Source organism: Globicephala melas, chromosome 20 (assembly GCF_963455315.2).
Source record: "Globicephala melas chromosome 20, mGloMel1.2, whole genome shotgun sequence".
NCBI lineage: Eukaryota > Metazoa > Chordata > Mammalia > Artiodactyla > Delphinidae > Globicephala > Globicephala melas.
The window spans coordinates 15119990-15143198 of record NC_083333.1 but is presented as its reverse complement, the minus strand read 5'-3'; the positions used below and the strand labels follow the sequence as shown (position 1 = coordinate 15143198).

The window sequence follows — 23209 nt, the reverse complement described above, 5'->3', positions numbered from 1 at the left end:
AGACAGGCGGTAAAATCATAGGACTTGGCCACTGTTGGCACGTGGGAAAGTGAAGAAGCGGAGGGAGGAGGCGAGGAAGACACCACGTTGAAGGGGTGAGGTGAGGGGGGCAGACAGGCGAGAGACAAGGTGGGAAGACAGGCTGGCGCCCCATTGAACTTCAACACTGAAAAGAGGGGAGGTGGAAGGAGAGCGCCCGGGAAATGCAGAGTAGGTGAGAGCTGGAGAAGCGGGACAGAGCAAGGTCGGGGCAAATCATATGCCCCTGGGAGGCCAAGTGAGGTGAGAACCCCAAGGAGACTCCGGGTAAGAACCTGGGATACGGCCCGAAAGCTTCAGCTCTGGGTGTGGGACTGGCAGAGGGGTCTGGGAAAGTCAGGAAAACGACCTCTGCAGCCCTCGCAGTGCTTGGTCCAAGTGCCCGGCCCAGACCCGGGGCTCACTACACATCCAGGTGAGGACTGAGTGACCGCGCGGAACTCGAATGAATGACCCAACCGCCCGCTGCAGGCGACGCACAGTGGCTTCGGCGCCGCGGAGGCGCGGGCGGGGCGGAGCGACCCGGGCGGCCAATCGGAGCCCGCGCCTCCGCCCCGCCCCCGCCCCGCCCCGCCCCGCCAGCCCCAGAGGCGCGCGCAGCCTCCCGTCTCCCGGAAGTGCGCCCAGAGCCGGCGCCGCGGTTCGAGGTGAGCGCACGCGGGCTTGACAGGCCTGGCCGCGGCAGCCCGGGGTCTGGCCTGGCGCCTCCCGCGTCCGCGCCGGACTCGGCCGGAACTCCGGGAGCGGCGGTCGGGCCGGCGGACGCGCGCCCGAGTGCCCGGGAGCGCGCGCGGGGACGCGGCGAGTGCGGGGGAGGGGCGACGGGGCTGTGAGTGGACTCTGGGGTTGTGGAGACCCGGTACCCCGGACCGGGCCCTGCGTCCCTGAGCCTGTGGGCCCCTCCGGACTCTCCGGCCACGTCTCTGGGACCGAAAAGGGGCCCCTCCCTCCTGCCTTCCCCCAAAGGCTGGAAGTGAGCCTCGGGAAGAGGGAACCCGGATGGGCTGATGCCCGGAGTCTCTTTCCCGGCGCTGTCGGCGTCGTGGGCGGAGGGTGGAGAACGCAGTGGGCAGCACTGCCCAGCGCCTAGCAGGCCTGGATCCCCCCTGGCCTCCGGGGCGCTAAATGCCTGTAGCTTCTCCTCCCCTCCAGCCCTTTGTGACAGCTCCCAAATCCGCCCCCCAAATTCAAAGGTTTGCAGCTCTCCTCCCCAGAGCACAGGCTTAGAGCCTCCTGGGTTTGAATTTGGCCGCCGCAGTGAGCCTCAGAGGTTGCTGATCTGTACACTGTAATACTCACCTTGCTGGGTAATTGTGAGGATTAGAAACGACTTGAACTGAGCCTAATAAGGAGCTGATGCATAGTGTTAAAGAAAAGTTACTCAGAGACTCGTTAAAAACGGTAAGGCAGACTATTCAGGGGGGCTACCGTGGGACTTTGTGGTATTGGAGCGAGAGATTGAATACAACAAGGGCAACTGGAAATTTATAGCCAAGGGGTGGGGTGGGCTCAGTGGGTGGAAAATTACTAAGAGGAAACATCTGGGTTAAGGGGGGACTCTAGCTAAGCCAACTTGACCGGTTTTGTTGAAGGCAGGCCACGGCCATAAGGAATTTGAGCAGATACCAAGGGATGTTGAATTTGATCAAATGTCAAGTCTTGCTGACTCCCTAAACTGGAGTCAGCAAGATTCTTGCTAAACTGGACTGGAAGTGACAAGGACAGAGTCCAAGGGCCAGTCCTAGTCAAAGAGATGACTCAGTCAACTTCAGCTTGACTGAAGTTTGATTAAGGAGACAGTCTTTGTCAATAGTAGGTGCTCTGCAAAGGGTTACTTGTATATGAATGTATAGTAAGTATCCTTACCTAGATGTTCATTTAAAAAATCATTCTAATTTGTTATAGCTTTAATAAGTATAGCAACTATACATTTGGGATATCTTTAAATTTTTTTCATAACAGGAGCAGATTCTCATGAAGTCATTGGGATATCAATCTATAAAGCATCTATCAAGTAATTTAATTATAAGCAAGGCATTACCCCTACCATTATGTGAGAGTATAATTGCTGAAATTAGATTTAAATGTTTTATAATCTATAGTTTTCCCTGAAAGTCAGTTTCCCTGTTATCTAAACTGCTATCTTAATTCGGGAACTAAGTAAATGTGAATAATTCTACTGATAAGTCTCTTGCTATCTGACATCTTGCCACTTGTTATTTGAAACTCAGGATCCAAATAGATCTAGACAGTGAAGGATGTGTGTATATTTATTAAAAATTTTAACAGTTATTTAAAGCTTCTCATTTCTCTCTAAGCAGTGCTTTAGCTGTTTCCTACAAATTTTGATATGTTGTGTTTTCATTGTCATTCAATATGAAAATATATTTTAATTTCCTGTGTGGTTTGTTTTCTTTGGTCATAGGTTATTTACTATTGTTATTTAACAATTTCCATATATTGGGATAGTCTAGGTATCTTATTGTTATTGGTTTCTAGTTATTGATTTCTCTGTGGTCAGAGAATCTATACTTTAAGATTCCAGTGTTTTGAAACTTAATTATACACATGGTCTGTTTTGACGGATGCTTCGTATGCACTTGAAATGAATGTGTATTCTGCAGTTGTTGGTTTATATATATATTTATATATATATATATAATTATTATTTTTTTTTTTTGCTGTACGTGGTCACTGCTGTGGCCTCTCCCGTTGCAGAGCACAGGCTCGGGACACGCAGGCCCAGTGGCCACGGCCCACAGGCCCAGCCGCTCTGTGGCATGTGGGATCCTCCCAGACTGGGGCACGAACCCGTGTCCCCTGCATCGGCAGGTGGACTCCCAACCACTGCGCCACCAGGGAAGCCCCTGCAGTCGTTGGTTTAAATGTCAATTACATCAACTTGGGTGATAGTGTTGTTCAGATTTTCTATATCCTTACAGGTTTTTTTGGTCTATTTTTTCTATCAATTACTGAGAGAACAGTGTTAAAATCTCCAACTATGATTGAGGATTTGTCCCTTTAGACCTGATATTAGGTGCATACACATTTAGGTTGCTTTGTGTTCTAGATGATTTGACCCATTTATCATAATGAAATGTCCCTCTTTTTCTCTTTGTCATGAAGTCTCTTGGTCACATACTAATATAGCCATACCAGCTTTCATGTGCTTGCTGTTTGCATGGAATGTCTTTTTCCGACCATTTTATTTCCAAACTATCTGTCTTTATACATAAAATGTCTCTTGTAGACAGCATACCGTTGGGTCTTGCTTTTTTAAATTTGACAATCTCAACCTTATAATTCAAGTGTTTAGTCCATTTACATTTAATGTATTTATTGATATGGCTGGGTATTAATCTATCATATTGTCTTTTTTCCATTTGATCTTTCTGATTTTTATTCTTGATCCTTTCCTGTATATTATTGACTGTTTTTTAGTGTTCGTCTATTGGCTTTTAGCTATACCTCTTTGTATAATATTTTTACAGCTAACAGTATGCATCCTTAAATTATCAACATTTAACTTATTGGAATATACTTTAATATTGTACCACTTTATAATTCACATTTCTTATTTCCTGCCCCTCACTTAACACCTTTACATTTCCCATCTGTCACTTCACCTGACACTACTTCTTACTTCTAACTTTCTATTTCTGAATTAGCAGTTCATAAATGTAAAAACAACAGATTAATTCCATTTACCCTCTCCTTTGTGCTATTTTTATATCTTTTACTTCTAGTTGTCTTATGTTCTACTTATACTATTGTCTTCTTTGCCTTAACAGTCAGTTGCCTTTTAAGGAAGTTAGGAGAAATAAAAGCATAGTATCTTAAACTTATTCACCATGTATTTACCATTTCTGGAGATCTTCATTCCTTTCTGTATATATGAGTTTCCCTTACACTGGAAGAATGTCCTTTAGCATTTCTTGTAGTACAAGTCATTGGTGAAAAATTCTCTTAGCTTATTTATCTGAAAAATGTCTTTAATTCTTTCTTTGAAAGGTGTTTTTGTTGGATGTGGAATTCTGGGTTGATGGTTCATTTTCTAGAATTTGCATTTGTTTCTTTTTATAATTTCTATTTCTCTATAGAAAGTCACTATCTCTTCTGTCATAAAGACTATATTGTTTTTAAGTCCTCAGGCCATCTGAAGTTGGTTTCTCTTTACTGCTTTCCCTTGATTTTGAGTCACATTTTCCTGTTTCTTTACATGTGTAGTAATTTTGGATTGCATCCTGGATATTGTGGATGGCACATTGTAGACCCTAAGGATTCTGTTACCTCCCTCTGAAGAGTGCTGATTTTTATTCTAGCAGGCAGTTCAATTACTGACTGATCAACTTGTGTTGGCTTGGTTTTAGGTTAGATCTTTGGAAAGCCCAAGGTGTTTCCCAGATTCCTTTTTTTTTGGCCATGCTGTGTGGCTTGCGGGATCTTAGCTCCCGGATCAGGGGTTGAACCTGGGCCCTTGGCAGTGAAAGCATGGAGTCCTAACCACTGGACTGCCAGGGAATTCCCCAAATTCTTCTAACTGGATCAGAATAGAGCAGTAGACTGGACCTCTTCTGTGGATCTTGTTGAAGCTTGGCTTTAAGTTTTTTAGGGCAGGTTTAGAGTAGGTCTTTCTCTAGAGCATGGTCCTTACTCCTAACATGTGGCCTTTCTGGTATCTCAGGATGCCTTGAGTGTTAATAAGGTCTCTCTCCTCTCAGGGTCAGAAACGCAAATGTCTCTCATCACTGACTGGCCTTTCGTATCCCTCTTTTGCTCCTTTAACCTGGTAGCAACTGCTCTCTGTTGAACCTTGCATAGTTTCACCCTACTGAGTGCAGCCCAGCCCTTGGCCAGAACTCACAGGGGGCCCCCCCGCACAGACTTCCGCCTCCACCCCATAGCTCCCTCCTCCCTGCTGCCGTGTTCTTCCGATCCCAGCCACTTCGGTAGCTCCAAATGCTGATCTCTGCCTCCTCAGTTTAGTGAGACCTCTGGTCTCTGCTTAAGCTCCAGCCTTCTGCACCGGGATTAGGAAATCCTCCCCTGGCAGACAGCTGGGATGATCGTGGCCCTCCTCACAAGCTTTTCTTCTCTCAGGGATTCCATTCTCGCCTTTCCGGTTGGCCAGTGCTTGAAAACAGTGGCCTCTTAGGTTTTCTCCAGTTTTGTCATCGTTTACAGTAGGTGGGCTGCCATGAGCGGAAATAGAATTCCTGAATTATTGAGAACATATGTTGCTGTAGCACTCTGGGTGCTGCGTGAATATATGAATGAAATATATGGGTCTCTGCGTAAACAAAAAGTACAGTTAGTGAGGTCCACATGAGAAACATAATATTAGATCGATCCTTTTTACCTTACTCCTTCCTTTTTTGTACCCTTGAAAAAAAATGCTTTCTTTTTTTGTTTGTTTTATTTTTAAATGATGTTGTGATATAGGGTGGCTTGTTTGGGTGAAGTGGTGGGGGTGAAGACGTTGCTCTTACACCTCAAGGAAAAAGCAGCCATCAAAAGCTACAGTGTTGTACTGATCTCTGATTACGCCAGACACCCAAGTGATTGATTGTTGTGGTTCATTTTATGGAGAAATGATGACCTCTAGCTCCTTCATAATATTTAAAGATAGACCCAATAATCTAATATTAGGATTACATGCAAGAAAGCTAGCTAGAAATAGTGCATGCTCGTTTAAAAATATCTTAATATTAACTTTGCCATTTAATAGTTCTCTTTTCACTGTCTTAGTTGCTGCCTTCTGAATTTTGATACCACTCGCCATAAAAGAGTGATTACTTGCTTCAAGTCTGTAGGAATGTTGTTGAGGTAGTCAGTATTTATTCTAAACCTTCTTTCAGTCCAGTGTTGAAAATTTCAGTGTGACAGGTTTTTCATAAATTCCCAGTTTTCAACATGGCATTCAAAAGAGGTCACTTAGAAATTTCATTGCACCTTTTGGGGAAGAGTTCTCTTCAACCTCATATTTATTTTGGAAGCATCTGATCATTTCAGCCTTAGCCTTCATTCCTAGGGCTTCAAGGTCTTTGTTCAGCTTTATTTTTTGGTCTGCAGACACATGGATGCAGACATTGGAGTGTTTTGCAGAAGAGCTGTTTACTTGGAAACCCACAGTGAGAACGCTTAATGCGGTGCGTTTCATTTTTCTACTTGGTCTGGCCTTTTGAAGACCAAGAGAGAACGTTGTAAAAATGGTCAGGGTGATGATGACAGTCTAGATATGGTAGTAATGGTTTGCTCTGTGGCTTCAAGTTTACCATCTTTCAAAATAGATTAGTGTGTCCATTGATTTCAGAAGATGCACGGTTGCCTCCGAGGCTTCTCAGGCAGGGCGTGTGAATTTGTCCTTTCTGAAAGTGCGTCCCTCTCATCCGCATAGCATCACTGTCACTCCCCCTCCAGTGTCCCTGTGAGAGGCTCTGTGAAGACCTGGTTCTCCCAGGGACAACTCCATCCCAGAAGCACATCACCTAAAAGGACTTGCCAAGCCAGACGATGCCCGTGGAGCTGGGGCAGGCTCCAGTCCTGCCGCCGCCACTGGCCAAGCCCAAGGAGTCCGCGTTCTCTGGACCAGATGACACCCCTCGAGGGGAGCCCTCCAGCTCTGAGATTGCACGCCAGCTTTTCAGGCAGTTTCCTTACCAGGTGATGTCCGGGCCCCACGAAACCCTGAGACAACTTCGGAAGCTCTGTTCCCAGTGGCTGCAGCCAGAGGTTCACACCAAGGAGCAGATCCTAGAGATCCTGACGTTGGAGCAGTTCCTGACCATCCTGCCCGGGGAGATCCAGATGTGGGTGCGGAAGCAGTGTCCAGGCAGCGGGGAGGAAGCAGTGACCCTTGTGGAGAGCTTGAGGGGGGACCCCCAGAAGCTGTGGCAGTGGGTGAGCAGAGAGTTTTGTGATCTCTGACTGAAGCACAGGGCTCCTCTGGGGTCTTAGCAGGGGTGTTGTCTGTTTTTCTGGCACCAAATATGTAGGCTTTTCCACACCAACAACCAATTCGCTGACACTGTCTGGCTTGGCTCAGACCCCAGAGGATAAGGGCTAGTCCCATAAGACTGACCCCATTTCATACCCCATCACAAGCTGCAGGGGCCACCCGTACTTATGACCCACTGGCTACAAATTTGAAGGTTCCCACAACCCCCTCCTCGGGTTTGATCGTTCGCTACAGTGACTCATAGATCTCAAGGAAACACTTTACTCGTATTTTCCGGTTTGTTATAAAGGATATGATTGAGAAACAGCCAAATGGAGGAGATGGGGGTGGCACAGGGCATCTGCTCCCTCATCTGGGCACGCCATCCTCCTGGCACTTGTATGTATTCACCAGCTCACAAGCTCCCTGAACCCCACAGGTTAGGAGTTATTATGGAGGTTTCATTACTTAGGCATGATTGCTTTATCATTGGCCGTTGGTGATTGAAAATCTCCAGCCCCTCTCCCTTCCCCGGAGGTTGAGGGGTGGCGCTGGAAGTTCCAACCCTCTGATCACCTGATTAGTTCCTCTGGGACCGGCCACCATCCTGAAGCCGTCTAGGGGCCACCAAGAGTCACCTCGTCAGCATCAACTCAGGGATGGTTGAAAGGGGCTCCTTCTGAATAGGAGGAGTTGCTCCCGGCACTCCTGTCCTTCAGGAGATTCCAGGGGTTTTAGGAGCACTTGCCAGGAACCTGGGACAAAGCCCAGTTGCACATTTCTTGTTATACTATCTCAGTGTGTCCCCATGCCTCACCTGATTCTAAGACTCCGACTCCCTGAGATTCTCCACACTTTTTATCCATTAGGGATTGAAGCTAAATCTCCCATCCCATTCCATCTTTAGAATGTTTGAGAAGCTGTTCCAAAGATGCCTGCCTTTTAATTGGTGGAGACTGTCCAGTAGAAACACAACATCAGTGGCCTGTCGGAAGGGCTCGCAGGCCATGGCTTCTGGCCTCTCTCAGGACGTTTCCTTCCCTGGTTCCTGCTGGACCAGAAGTAAATGCTCGCTTTTTTCTTTCCCTGCCCCATGTCCCTAAGGACTGCCTTACGATGCGTTCTAGAAGGTTAGCTTTGTATCTTTCAGAAATCCTTACTCTGGATCTTTCAGTAATTAGTACCATGTGGTCTCTAGATCAGCATCCAAGTTCTGGGACAGGAAGTCTTATCACAGAAGGCGGAGCCTGAAAGCTGCCCACTGGGGGAAGCGGAGGCCCATGTTGAAGTGCCTCAGGAGCTGGGGCTTCAGAACTCAGCCTGCCGGTCTGGGGAGCCACTGAGCCACATCGTGAAAGAGGAGTCCGACTCGGAACAAGGACTAGGTGAGGGGCAGGTGGTGTGTGTGGTGCCGTCTTGGAGAAATTGTGGGATTGTGGTCAGTAGGCCTAAGAGTGAATTGAAATGATGTGCCGCTTAGATTGGGGTGTCTCTGGGAAGTTCGGAAGCAGGGTAGACATACAGGAATCACTCTGATTTGGAGATTCAAAGGCTGCAATTTAAACCACTTATGACAGGGCCAGGCCTTTCGGATTTGGGTTCTGGGGAGGGAGGTGGGATGAGACACGGGTGAGGCAGCTGGGAAGGTAGGGGGAGTTGGAGTGGGTTAGGGAGGTAAGCACAAGTCTGAGATCACAGATGGCGGAACAGGCGTTGGTTCTAACGTGTGGAGGTTTGCACCTGTGCCCTCTGGCTAGCGGGTGACAGGACATCGGGATTCTTTAATCTTCCTGTCTCCGCCTTCAGCCCTGGCTGCCTCCCCACTTCCTGCCCGACCCGAGGAAAGGCTCATCAGAGACCAAGACTTTGGAGCCTCCCTTCTCCACACAGCACCTCAGGTGAGCGGGGTTCCCCTGCTTCTCGTACCCCAGAACCTCGCTCCGAGGGTCTGTCAACAGTCCGTGGATTGAAAAGGGAAGCGTTCTCAGAATCGGAGGAGAGAGGAAGCCCTAGCAAGGATGACAGCCATACATGTGGAATGAAACTCGAGTTTCAATATTTCTTTAAAGGCAGAATGTTTCCTAATTGTCATCTTTAATAATAGAATCTGGGCCCTCGAAGAAGTTGCTGTGATGAAGCAATCTTGTCTCCCTTTTTTATTACCTTTGGGTTATGCTGAGAAAAGACTGTTATTTCATTTCCTAGTCTAGGCCTCCACGTTGGGGTCGGTTTGTGATCTCGAATGTTATATCTAACGTGGGGACAGGTTATCCTCTCCCCCACTCACTTGTGGAGGTGTGACTGACAAACTATAGAGTGCACTTATTTAAAGTGTACAATTCGATCAGTTCTTGGACATGGTATATACAGATGTGAAGCCAGAACTGCAGTCAAGATAGTAAACATATCTGTCGCCCCCAAAGGCTTCCTTCTGTAATACCCTCCCTGCTGCTCTTCTACTCTCCCCCAGTCCTGAGGCAACTACTGTTCTGCTTCCTGTCACCATACAGTACTTTGCATTTTCTGGAATTTTACACAAAATGGAACCATGCCACATGTACTTCTTTGTTCTTCATGCCACATGTCTTTGTTCTTCTGCATATCATGTATTTTTCTTGCTTGCTTTTAATAGTTTCTCTCTGATTTAAAAAATTTTGACTATGATGAGCCTTGGGGTCATTTTCTTCATGTTCCTTGTTCTTGGGGTTCACTGAAGTTCTTGGATCTGCTGGATTATAGCTTTCATCAGATTTAGAAAAATTCTGGCCATTATGTCAACTGCTTTTTCTGTCTCCCTGCCTTCTCTGCTTCTTTGGGAACTGTGAGAATAGCACGCATGTGGGACATGTATAATCTTAACATGTGTATATATACATTAGATCTCTTCAAGTTGACCCACAGCTGACTGATGCTCTGTTCTCTCTCTCTTTTTAATCTCTGTCTTTTATTTTGTGTAGTTTCTAGTTTTATGTCTTCAAGCTCATTAATCTTTTCTTCTGCAGTGTTTTATCTGCTTTTAATCCCATCCAGTGTATTTTGCATCTCAGATGTTTTTCATCTCTAGAAGTTTGAATTTGGGCTTTATCATATCTTTCATGTCTGTACTTAACGTGTTCAATCTTTCCTCCAGCTCCTTGAACATATGGAATATGTTTATAATATCTGTATTAATGTCCTTGTCTGCTAATTTATCACCTGTGTCAGTTCTGAGTCAGTTTTGATGGATGGTTTGATCTCCTCATTATGAGATGTTTTTTCCTACTTCCTTGTATGCCCAGTAATCTTTGATTGCATGTCAGGCATGGTGAATTTTACATTGTTGGGGGCTGCATATTTTTGCATTCCTATAAATGTTGTTGAGCTCTGCTCTGGGATGCAGTTAAGTTACTTGGATACAGTTTGTTACATGGCACCAGTGAAGCCTTTAGTCTAGGGCTAATCTTCCTCCTGTACTGAGGTGATACTATACCTTATGCTTCTTGATGGACAACGTTTTCCACTCTGGCTGCTGGAAATATGAAGTGTTTCCAACACTCTGGGGACTGTGCCTTCTGCTTCTTTCGGGGGGGGGGGTCTTTCCTTGACTTGCGGGGGACCCTCTGCAGATCTCCAGAGCTCTCTCTGTGTGCAGCTCCCCTGCTGACAACTCTGTAACCCTCTTGGCCTCCCCAGACCCTGAGCTCCTTCTGCTGCTCTGGAGGCCCTCTCCAGGTGGTAAGTTTGGGCAACTGTAGGGCACACGGGGATCTCTGTTCTGCTCTTCCTAAAGTATATCGTCTGCAAATCATTGTTTCATATATCTTGTCCCCGTTTTTGGTTGTTTCAGCAGGGAGGTAAATCCATTCCCTGTTACTCCATCTTGGCTGTAAACACAAGTCTCAAGAACAGGTTTATCTTGATTATGTGGTGAACAACTCTGAAAAGTTGCATTTGATAAAAATCAACGTTTTCTGAAGAACCTAGGGGCAGGACAGGAATAAAGACGCAGATGTAGAGAATGGACTTGAGGACACGGAAAGGGGGAAGGGTAAGCTGTGACAAAGCGAGAGAGTGGCATGGACATATATACACTACCAAACGTAAAATAGATAGCTAGTGGGAAGCAGCTGCATAGCACAGGGAGATCAGCTCGGTGCTTTGTGACCACCTAGAGGGGTGGGATAGGGAGGGTGGGGGGGGGGGAGACACAAGAGGGAAGAGATATGGGAACATATGTATATGTATAACTGATTCACTTGGTTATAAAGCAGAAACTAACACACCATTGTAAAGCAATTATACTCCAATAAAGATGTAAAAAACAAACACACAAAAATAGATAGCTAGTGGGAAGCAGCCGCATAGCACAGGGAGATCAGCTCGGTGATTTGTGACCACCTAGAGGGGTGGGATAGGGAGGGTGGGAGGGAGGGAGACGCAAGAGGGAGGAGATATGGGAACATATGTATACGTATAGCTGATTCACTTTGTTATACAGCAGAAACTAACACACCATTGTAAAGCAATTATACTCCAATAAAGATGTAAAAAAAAAAAAGATAGCTAGTGGGAAGCAGCCACATAGCACAGGGAGATCAGCTCGGTGCTGTGTGACCACCTAGAGGGGTGGGATAGGGAGGGTGGGAGGGAGACGCAACAGGGAGGGGATATGGGGATATATGTATACGTATAGCTGATTCACTTTGTTATACAGCAGAAACTAACACACCACTGTAAAGCAATTATACTCCAATAAAGATGTTAAAAAAAATCAACTTTTTCAGGCACCTGTAGATCTTAATCAGAGCATTGTTTCAAACCTTTGGGGAGCTCTTCTTGGGACTTTCCTCGTGGGGTACTTGAGAGTGAAGGTGAGGACACAGGGAAGCCGCTGTAGATGTGTCTGAGCCTCAGCTTTCCAGGCTCAAAAGATTTAGAAACCAGAGTCCGAGCTTTGCAGTTTACCCCGGGCAGAGGGTGGGGAGGGGGCAGGGAAGGGATACAGCTTTTCAGTGACTCAAGGGTGCCCATCTTCCTGCTTTTAAGTACGCAGAAACCAAACTGTTAGGCAGGAGGCTCCTTGGTGAAAAAGATTTGGGTATTCTGCCAAATATCTCAGGTCGACTTGGAGGATTATTATTGCTTCTATAGTAAATACAGAGTATCCCTATGAAAAGCATATACAATTTATTAACATATTTTAACTAGCGGAGTTGAACATTAGCTCTACATTACGTGAGGACATTAACCATGACTTGTTCTGGGTAGCTTGCAGTCAGTATTCCAAATGCTCACCAGCAGCACCATATAAATGTATGTATATAAATATATGTAATGTATAAATTACCTACATATAGCGGATAACTGATTAACAGCTACTCACCCCAAACAAACAAAAATCATCCCTACCGGATCCCAATATCCCTCTCCCAAACTAACAACTATTTGCATCAGAAGGACCTCGATGTTTAATGGAGTCTTTTGTAACTAACTGAAGGGAATGTTTAAATACAGCATAAAGAATCATGTCCTCTGATCTGTTCCCTAAATTAGGAACGTCGAGAACAATGGCAGGGTATGAGGTCCACAGTGGTAGATGCCGTGACTGAGTCAGAGACAGTCTCACAGACTTGGGGTTGCACTGGCGCCGGTTCCTGTGTCTTCAAACCTTGGGAAGGGAACACAGCACAGATGCCTGTGTGCCAGTCAGTTGTGGCAGTGTCCCACAAACCCACAAGATGGTGCTGTTTCCACATGAAACTGAGATGATTTCCCCATCAGATCTCATACTTCCATCCTTCCAGAATAGGAATTTGGACTTTTTTCTCCTCTTATAAAAATGACAGAAAATGAAGATGGCTGCAGTTGGTGTCTTGCCTCTTAAGTAAGGGGCTTCGTATGCATCCCTAGCTCCTGGGCAGTTCCTTGAGTAAATGTGTGGCTTTAATCTGGAGGCACGCCTTTCAGAGACTCCTGAAGCCTCTTTCCTGGGCTTTGAAAGGGCTGATGGTGGCCCTTGGGGGATTTGGTGGCTGTATTCCTTTCTGCCTTGTACTGTGCTGGGTGGCTACTCTCTTGGTGCCCACGGACGAGGCCTGTATCCGGCGAGCCAGGCCTCCAGGCAGATGTTACCACGCTTGGCAGCCCGTCCTTTTCTCTGCCAGTGCCGACGTGAGGGTCTGTGGGTTTTGACCAGGAAGACCGAGGACTCCTGTATTCAGCAGTGTTTGCTCAAGCTGGTTATTTCCAGTAGGCTGTTAAGGTAGCTTCCTTCACAGAAGATTAACAAAGTAAGTTGCTAAAAATTCCTACTTTAAATTTTTAAAAATTAAAATCCATATTTAAAATGTGGTTATAGTTAATAAACATATAGAGTTCACTTTTCACCTTTTCACTTTTTTCACCCTAAGAAATTTAATCCCTCCTTTTCTTTTCTTCTTTTAAAGCTTAGTATCTGCTAGTTAAAGAATTTTTGGCGTCTCCACTCTCTTTCAGCCATTTCCAGTCCCCTTAATGTACTGGGGGCAGAGTTAATGTAGAATGGGGAATGGCCTCCCTGGGTAGTGGGTTGGGTGTGATGGAGGGTGACTTCTCTTCTCATTCTTCTTCTCCTCACTTCTGCCGCCTGTGGCCTGGCTGGCCGTTCATGACAATAATAGATGGTTATCAACTTTGGGGTTTCCGAGAGTGTGCAGGATCCCTGAATTCTCCCTGTGAACCTTGGGAGCCCGATAACCCATAGGCTGCATGTGGTAGTGATAATGAGAATACAGACCGCCTACCAAGCACGTGTTTGCTAAGGGCTTTGTTTCACCCAGACAACTTCTATTGAGCGCCTGCTCCAGCCTGGGCACGGCCTTGGGAACTGAGAGAGAACAGTGGAGGGTCCTTTTCTCATGGTGCGAATGTGCTACAGAGGCAACTGTTCATTAAATACGTTCGTGAGTGTGTGTGTGTGTATACATATATATATATATATAAATATTTAATAAACTGTGGTGAATGCTATGAATGAAAAGTAGTGGGTGCTTTGAAAGTAGCTCACACTTGGTTACTTCTGTTAAACCTCCAGACAGTGTTTTGAGTCTAGTACTATCATTAGGTGAGGACTGAGGCCCAGAAAAGTTTAGTAACTTCCTCTAGATCACGCAGCTGGAAATGGCAGACCTGGGACGTGAATCCCAGTGCGTCTGACGCCAGTGACTGCGCTGTTCATCACTCTGCTGTACAAACTGAGTGTCTTAACAGTCAGCCTCCTGGTGGGGAGACTGCCATTTGATTCACAAAAGTTGACCCCAGCTCCATGGCCTTCCCAGCGTTGAGTCTCCAGGCTCAGTTCCATAGGATTAGAAGGGCATGTTTTGGGCGTACTCAAGGGACAGCTTCCCTAGGGAACCCCTCCATTTCCCACTCACTGGAGGAAAACTGATCTGCTGTTGGACCTAAACTCAGAACCGTCGGGAGATTCGAAGTGTGTGTGGCTGCAGCATTTCTGCTCCGAGGCCACAGTCTGTCTCACAGTGAGACTCACAACTCGCCTGATGTCATTCTTTACCCTTCCCACCCCTTCACTGATTTGCACTTGCTTTTCCAACAAATACATTTTAAAATTTCTTTCCTTTCCCTCTTGAGTTTCCAGACTTTAATGAAATATGGGGAATATCGGGCCCCTGCTGCTCAAAGACCTCTCTGATAAGCACTGAGAGAGTTAAGCAAAAGGCAAGTGGAGAAAGGGCTCCTGCCTTCTCTTTCTTCTCCACTCGCAAAGACAGGCAACTTAAAAGAAAATACGGAACTTAAAACCTAAATGTTTTCTAACCACGGCAAGAAACACTGAGGCAGACCCTGTCGATTTCCCATTGAAGCTCCTCCCATGCTTTCTCAGACCATCTGATGGCCAGGATCCTGAGGCCCATTCCTTTCTTCTCAGCCTCCCACAGGCAGGGAAGGAGGGTTCAGAAGCCTTCCCTGGACTCACAGCATTGTGTTTTTCTCTAGGAGCAGTGGAGGCACCTGGATTCCACTCAGAAGGAGCAATACTGGGATCTCATGCTGGAGACTTATGGGAAGATGGTCTCAGGAGGTACGGGCATGGGTCAGCCTGATGGAAGGAGACATCTTTAGAGACAGCCGCACTGCTTGATGTTCTCTGGGTGAAGGAAGTCCTTAGAGACGTGGCTGGGAACTGCGGAGCTGGAGGTGGTTGAGCTACAGTGACAGCTCCCTGTATTGGACGTGTTCTGTGCGCCTGGCACTGTTGTGGCTCCTCATGTACAGTAACTCCCCTCATCTGTGAAACGGGTGATGGAATTCCCATTTTAAGGTGGTGAAAGTGAGCATCAGATCAAGTCATTTGCTCACGGTTACGTAGCTCGTAGGTGCTGAGTTACGGCGGGGCTCAGCGGTGGCCGACCACGCATGGCCTTTTCTACTAACCACAGTCCCAGCCAACCACGCGTGGGGTCCCAGTCACGACCCTCGCACCAGCCTGCCAGGTGGTCTGACTCCTCCCTCTCAGAATCTTCTTTCTGTGGCCTTTGCCACATATCCTGGGTTTCTCGTGAGTACTGGTGTCTTAGACGCTCCGCACATGCTCAGCGGTCTCCAGAGCTTCCCTCGTTCCCTCTGCGCTCAGGGCCCTCCTTCGAGCAACACGGCTTGGCCCCCAGTGCCCCCACTCATCCAGGCCCACAGGTTGTCTCTCTCTGTGCCAGGCACTTCCAATCCCAAGCATGGCCTGACTGATCCAGCCGGGTGTGGCGCAGAGCTGACAGGACCACACCTACACATCAGTGAGAAGATCCCAAGGTCCACCTGCATAGGTGAGTGATCCTCTACTGGTCCAGAGCCATTGCTGACCTCCAGTCATCATACTGGAGGTGCTGGGGCAATATCCGTACTTGGTTTCTATTCCATTGGTTCTAACCGGCCGTGATCTGGTCAGTCCAGTTTGAGTACCAAGGTGGGTCTCGTCTCTGACTATTGGGCTGTTGACACATATTTAACCATGGAAGAAAGACCCCGCATCCGATCTGTTGCCTCACTCTTGCCTGTTTTGACAGCTTTCTTTCTTAGAATTAGGGTTAGTACAGTTGAGACCAAAACAGATATGGGTTGAATTCTATTATTAAAAAAAGATTATCTAACAGGCCACTATTATCCTTCCTAACAAGAAGGTTCAAAGTAACTAGACTTTTCTTACTCTGGTTATGGTGAATGGTAACTGACCCACCCTCAACAAAATAAACAAGACAAACAGAAAAATATGGTCTAGCTGATCTCCATGCATCTAAGTCTCATTAAACAGAAGCAACATCAAATACTTCATATAAATCACATTATTTTAAGACTGGTACGAAGAAATATGAACTTGTTCTGCTGTAAAACAGTAATTACCCTTTGCATTCTACATTCTTTAAAAACATTGCAGTTATGTAAAATCAACTGTCAAACATTCCTGCACACACACACACACACACACACACACACACACACACACTCTCTCTCTCTCTCTCTCTCTCTCTCTCTCTCTCTCTCTCTCTCCCTCAAATCTACAAAAGATCCCAGAACCATGGAGGAATAAAAGGACCAAGGATGGGAACTCTATGACAGGCCATTCTTTCTCCCCAGTAAGATCTGATTAATTGTTTCCTTCGCTAATGTATCAATACCACAGAGAGAGCAAGCATCACATGAGACATACGGTTTTAATTTTAAGCAATATATTTACCATAATACTACTTCACAAGGATTCCTTTGGAGCAGTATTTTTTAAACTGCATTTTGTGACCAGTTAGCAGGTTGTGAAAATATTTTATAGGGTTGCAACCAGCATTTTAAAAAATGAAATGATAATACCGAACAGAAAATATCAAAATATATTTCGATATAAAAGTATTTCTTATCGTGGGTAGCAGACAAAGAAAAAATTTGAAAATGCTGCTTTAGAGGTTGTTGCAGTAGGATTTTTGTTTTAATAGACTTTATTTTTTAGAGCAGTTTCAGGTTCACAGCAAAATTGAGAGGAAGGTACAGGGATTGCCCCTGTACTCCCATGCGGTAGGATTTTATTTGTGATACCTTGCTCACTCTATCTCCATATGGCAACATTCTATTTTTTTTCTTTCCCGTCATCTCACCTGCTGACATGGTCCCATTAGATCTTGCCTTGAACCAGACTGTGGAGAGTGTATAAAGCCGGCCTGCCTTGATAAGGGAAAGAGACGCCATTGTAGGTTCTTGAGAGAGGATTTGTGGGGAGAGAGGCTGAGGAAGCAGCCACGTGCAGGACAGCCCGGGAGGGTCCCCTTGGAGGAGGGGAACCCTGTGGGCAGCCGACGCAGGAGTCCAGGTGTGCAGGGACGAGACAGTGATACCAAGACAGGAAAGGACTAGTCCGGTCTCAAAGGTACAAGAGTGAGCAGTCTGCCAAATCTGGACTCAGAGCAGGGGGCGATGTCCCAGGAGAGGGTAGATACACTATTTTGTTTGACCATATGGAAGAACAGCTCACTGTTAAAGAAGGTCAGCAGGTGAGTAAGCCTCAAAAAGCCTCATACTCATACCTCTAATCAAATTCCCAAAGGATTAAAATTATATATATATATATATATATATATATATATATATATATATACAGTTGACCCATGTATAGCAAAGGTTTGAACTGTGCAGGAACACTTATGCTCAGATGTTTTTCAATAAATTTGTACACGATCCGCATTTGGTTGAATCCACTGATGCAGAACCTGGATGCTGAGGGCTGACTATAAAGTTACACTCGAAAGTTGACTGCACCAGGGTGGGTGCCCCAAACCCCTCGTTGTTCAAGGGTCAACTATGTTTGGAAAAATGGTTCTTAAGTAGTTATCAGGAAAAATACTGCAAGAACAGTAAAAAGGTTTGAAAGAAGAATGTTTCATCAATGTTGGGTCTGTAAATATTAAGAATATATCATTTTAAAAGGGTAAACTCATTACCACATACTGATATAACAATAGATGCACAGGCCAATGGAACAGAAGACAGAGCCTGGGAACAGAGGCTGGTCTATAAAGGACTTTAATATGTGATGAAGGAAGAAGCAGAACAAATCCACGGGATGAGCAAAATAAGGAAAAAGACTGGGAAGAGGAATTAGCTTAAATTTTATGTATGTCATATACCAAAATAAGTTGGAAACAGATGAAAAAGACATAAAATATGAAAATAAAATAATAATAGAGAAGAAAACGGGTAAATGTTTGACTCATGTCAAGCTGGGGAAGCTTTTTATAAGTATAAAAGCAACGGAAAAGAATCATTAAAAGATTAATAGATTTGACTGTATTTAAAAAGAAAGAGACTACAACTCCTATACATAAAAATAACCCCAAACAAAATTAAAGTAATAACTAAACGGTGAAAAACTCTTTTCACGAACATGACAGATAAGTGATTATTTTTCTTAATATAGAAGGAGTTAATGCAAGCTGATAAGAAAAAAAGTGACTTTCCCAGTAAAAAAAAAAAGTGGACAGCAGTCTTGGAGTATGAAAAATAACTCATAAGTGTGAAAAACTTTAATAACTAAAGAATTAAAATTTATACCAATGAGAAGCCATTTTTCACCAGCCTTAATGGCAGATACTTGAGACACAGTCAGTGCTTAGGTATTGAACACTCGCCTCCTCTCTGCCCAGCCTCTCAGACCCGAGGATGGATGGCAGAGTCGTTGCGGAAATCGATTTGCCAGTAGGTGTCAACAGCCTTAATACCATTCATGCCCACTGACACAGTAATTCTACTTTGAGGAACCTCCTTTAAGATATTGATCAGAAATGTGGGCAGAATTTATGACGAAAAAGGCTTATCACATATTATTTATAGTAGCAAAATATAACAAACAACTTAATTCCCATAGTAGGAGAACTCTTAAATAAATTATGTTTCCTCTTATGTGTTTATTATGACGTCTCCACAGTGGGCCATTATTCAGCTCTTTAAAATGATATTTATAAAGGCTTCTTTAAAGAAAAGAGAAAGTACCTTTGTCATCTGAGAGGAACATGTTATAAGGCTCTGAATTACCAAGTTCAGGTCTGGTTCTCTAGCAGATTCCGGTCTCTAGCTGATAATTTGAAAGACACTGATATAGGAAAGAGAAAGGCAAGCAGCTTCTTTAGATCTACAGGAATAAAGTAATTTATAAAAGTTGAAGATAAATTCTACCACTAAAATAAAAATCTTTACTACATGCATCATTAAGTAGTAATAAGCAAAAACCCAAGTTATGATGAGAAAAACAAACTTTAACTGTTACGTGACATAATGAAGCACAAGTGAATGCTGGATTCAAGCACAGACTGAGGGGTTCGCTTTTACACAGCAGTCTCACTGTGCATCACAACCACAGTAAAATGACACGTGGTTGCATTTCATGAATTTTGGGGTGACTTGTGAAAGGGAGAATCCATGTGGAATCGATAAGTACCACCATCTACAATTTAAAGGCTACAAAGCCAGAAATAGAACTGTTTATACAGTATGATATCGGTTGTGTCAGAAAAAAGCACATACATACATATGTACATACATACATATGTATAAATTAGATAAGGCTGGAAGGAAATGTATACTCATAGTTGTTGCCTCTGGGTGGTATAATTGAGGTTGATTTGGTTTTCTTGTGTATGCTTTTCAAATTGTTTTTAGTGATCATATTTATCTTTTATATATAATTAGATAAAAACCAATACGTTTTTAGAGTAGTACTCTCATATACTAGACTTGTTTTTCCTGGGCTTAAGAAACTTGCTGCCTCTTTGTGGGGGTGGCCACTATGGCCTCTGGGAGCCATCCTCTGCTGTCAGTTGTTCTCCTTGGTTCCAGAGCTGAATCACAGCCTGGACACACGTGAAGTGAGTGCCAGGTGCTCAGGCTGGACAGTGTTTTTCTTCACTCACCGATGCCCTCTTGGTAAAAAGAATTAATGTTTTGTGATGACCCTCTCTCTGACACATGAGTTGCAAAGCAGGGCAGACCACTGATTGAGCTGCTCCATATCTTCTTTTTCCTCTCAGGGGACAGACAGGAGAATGACAAAGAGAACTTAAACTTGGAGAACTACAGGGACCAGGACCCTCAAGCCTCAGGAGAGCCTCCTCAGACTTCCTTGAGTGGCCTCTTCAGCAAGGATGAGCCGAGATGCTTTGGAGAAGGAGAGAATCTCCCCGAGGCCCAGGAGAACCTTCATGGTGAGGGGACAGGGGCGCAGCTTTCTCCCCGAGAGAGGAATTCCGGGACACAGCTGGGTCAGCATCTGCCACCTCTTCCCGGAGAGCCGTCCATGCCATGGCTGGAGGGGAAGAGAGAGGCCTCCCCACGACGGCAGCCGAGAGCCCCCATGGCCCAGAGACTCCCTACCTGCAGGGAGTGTGGGAAAGCCTTCTACCGGAATTCCCAGCTGGATTTTCACCAAAGAACTCACACTGGAGAGACGTACTTTCAGTGCCCCACCTGCAAAAAAGCCTTTCTGCGGAGTTCAAACTTCGTGAAGCATCAGCGAATCCACACAGGCGAGAAGCCCTGCAAGTGTGATACGTGTGGGAAGGGCTTTAGCGACTTCTCGGGGCTGCGCCACCACGAGAAAATCCACACGGGGGAGAAGCCCTATAAGTGCCCCATCTGTGAGAAGAGTTTTATTCAGAGATCCAACTTTAATAGGCATCAGAGGGTTCACACAGGAGAGAAACCGTATAAGTGTTCCCGCTGTGGGAAAAGTTTCAGCTGGAGCTCAAGCCTTGCCAAACATCAAAGATCCCATTTGGGAAAGAAGCCCTTTCAATAGCCAAGCTCTGTGAGCCCATGTCTGTCTCCTGGTCCATTTAAAAATACTTGGCGGGCTTCCCTGGTTGCGCAGTGGTTAACAATCCGCCTGCCAATGCAGAGGACATGGGTTCAAGCCCTGGTCTGGGAAGATTCCACATGCCGCGGAGCAACTAAGCCCGTGCGCCACAACTACTAAGCCTGCATTCTAGAGCCCGCGTGCCACAACTACTGAAGCCTGTGCACCTAGAGCCCGTGCTCCGCAACAAGAGAAGCCACCGCAATGAGAAGCTCGTGCACCACAATGCAGAGTAGCCCCCGCTCGCCACAACTAGAGAAAGCATGCGTGCAGCAACAAAGACCCAACGTGGCCAAAAATAAATAAATTTATTTAAAAAAATAAAAAACAAACTTGGCTCCATCCGTAGAAATTGCATCTCTTAGAAAATATCCCTGTTGTCTCATTTTTTCATGGATTGGAGAGGAGAGACTGGGACATGGTTTTAGACGCGGAGGATATCTTGGCCTCGGGATCGGATTTCACGCAGGTTGACTTTCTTGCTTCTGCATCAGGAGGAAGAAAAGTCTTCACCTTTCAGCTCATCTCTTCTCTTGGACCCCTTGGGGAAAATGTGTCACTTGGAGGTCCCATTTTAGGAGTGGTCTCTGGGAAGGGTTTAACTGGATTAGCCGCAGCTGCTGCTGGGAAGAACCTCACATCCGCCCTTTAGAACTGTGGTCCTAGAGCAGGTCTTCTGTTCCAGAGGGGGGAGCGTAGAGGCCAGTTAGCTCAGTGTGGTCTTTGTCATAAAGGTGCAAAGCTAACTCCAAGCTTCCCTTGTTTTCAATAAACTTGGTGGTCACTCCCTGTCTTGTCTGTGTCTGCAGCGTCCACTGTGTGCTGACTGGAACTCACAGACCCTAAGTGGTGGTTGAGCTCCTAGATCAGCTCGTACAAACCCACCAAGTTTACCAGCCAGCAGAACAGTGATGGGAACTTGCTAGCCTGGTGCCCCGGTGAGAGCTTGGCCAGTGCAGGGCACTCTGGTGTCCTCTTTCCGTGCCCACCTCCCACTTGCTCTGGGGCCTCAAGTTGCCCCTCTTTCTCCTGGCGTCCCCCTTAGGCCATCCATCATTTTTGCCAAAGTGTCCTGGCCTCTAAAATAATCTTCCTTCTCTCATTTTGTCTGTACGTGTTAGGAAGAAATCAATAGTATTGATCCAATTTATAGTGTATCTAGAGGTTTATTAACACACATATCTAACCTGATCACTTGTCTCCAAAACTGACGTGACCCAGAGTGTCCTGCTCTCGTACCGCGACACCACTTTCCTTCCATCTTGGTCGTCCTCTGCCTGCTCTCACTGTACTGTTCCCAGTGAGGATCAGGAAGCGTGATGCTGAGGAGGAGGACAGAGCTATCTCCATGGGAACAGATGAACTGTAGGCAAGAAACTGCAAGTTGTTGGCAAACAATGGGAAGTACATTGCTGGCTGATGTGAGGAGAGACAGCACTTAGGTTGGAATCCCTGGATTCCAGAGGAATTTGTTAACTCTTATAGCATGAAGATGAGGAATAAGGCCCTTCTTTGGGGGATGTGGGCACCACAAGGCAGAAAGCAGGAAAATCATGTTGGAATTGGCATGAGACTCTGTGTTCTCATAGCAGATGTTTGTAGGAGGGTGGGTTTTTATGTTTTGCATCAGGAGTTCTCAAAGTGCAGTCCCCAGACTTGGAGCATCGGCACTTTCCTAGACTTACTGAATCAGACTCTGAATGGTGGGGGCCAGCAATCTTTGTTTTAACAAGTCCTCCAGGGGATTCTGATGCCTGCTCAAAATGAAGAACCACTGTACTAAATAGTAATTAATCCAAAAATAAGTCTCTCCAAGGATATGTGGAAATAATGATCCTAGAAGGAGTGGTGAATCCCCACCCCCAGACGACTTAACCAACAAGCCCCCCCATAGAGCTCTTTACAGCTCATTAAAACTGTAGACCTCTTTGGGCATCCAGTGAAAATGTGTTCCACAGAGGAAAATCTAGAAAACTTTTAGGTTAAAAAGCTTTAGGTGAAAGAGTTCTCCTTGGGCCCCTCTTAAATGATCTGAAGGATGACAGAAAGACAAGGAAACAATCCACCTTGTTTGCAGTTTTGTCCTCGGCAAGTATATGTTAAACACTTGTTAAATGGCTGTGTGGATTAATGAAGGATAAATATTGCATATATACTTCCCTTATCCTCTAGAGCAGTGATCAGCAAAATTTAGCCCACTGCCTGTTTTTGTAAAGTTTTATTAGAACGTGGCCACACCCATTCGTTTAGGTATCATCTATGGCTGCTTCAGGGTTACAGTGGTAGAGGTGAGCAGTGGCAACAGAAGCAGTATGCCCTGCGAAGCCTAAAATATTTACTATCTGACCCCTAACAGAAAAAGTTTGGTG

At 45.5% G+C, this 23209-nt stretch overlaps 1 protein-coding gene across 6 annotated transcripts; it reads left to right on the top strand.

The window, feature by feature from the left end:
- Positions 1 to 662: 662 nt before the first annotated feature.
- ZNF18 (zinc finger protein 18) lies at positions 663 to 22718 on the top strand. 6 transcript variants are annotated; one of them, XM_060290084.1, is made up of 7 exons: positions 663 to 686; positions 6460 to 6939; positions 8175 to 8361; positions 8783 to 8874; positions 14954 to 15038; positions 15670 to 15777; positions 20017 to 22718. In XM_060290084.1, exons 2-7 carry the CDS (start codon positions 6553 to 6555, stop codon positions 20781 to 20783), a joined length of 1626 nt encoding a protein of 541 aa, XP_060146067.1. In that variant the 5' UTR covers positions 663 to 686; positions 6460 to 6552; the 3' UTR covers positions 20784 to 22718. The 6 variants fall into 6 exon arrangements, with proteins under 6 accessions (XP_060146067.1, XP_060146066.1, XP_030717255.1 ...); XM_060290083.1 differs by having other exon boundaries at positions 3711 to 6939; XM_030861393.3 differs by lacking the exon at positions 663 to 686 and adding an exon at positions 817 to 1440.
- Positions 22719 to 23209: the final 491 nt, after the last annotated feature.

Coding starts and splice junctions, on each gene's coding strand:
- ZNF18 (XM_060290084.1), top strand. CDS start 6,553: ATGCCCGTGGAGCTGGGGCAGGCTCCAGTCCTGCCGCCGCCACTGGCC. Junction 8,362..8,782: donor CGACTCGGAACAAGGACTAG/GTGAGGGGCAGG, acceptor CTCCGCCTTCAG/CCCTGGCTGCCTCCCCACTT. Junction 15,778..20,016: donor CCCAAGGTCCACCTGCATAG/GTGAGTGATCCT, acceptor TTTTCCTCTCAG/GGGACAGACAGGAGAATGAC.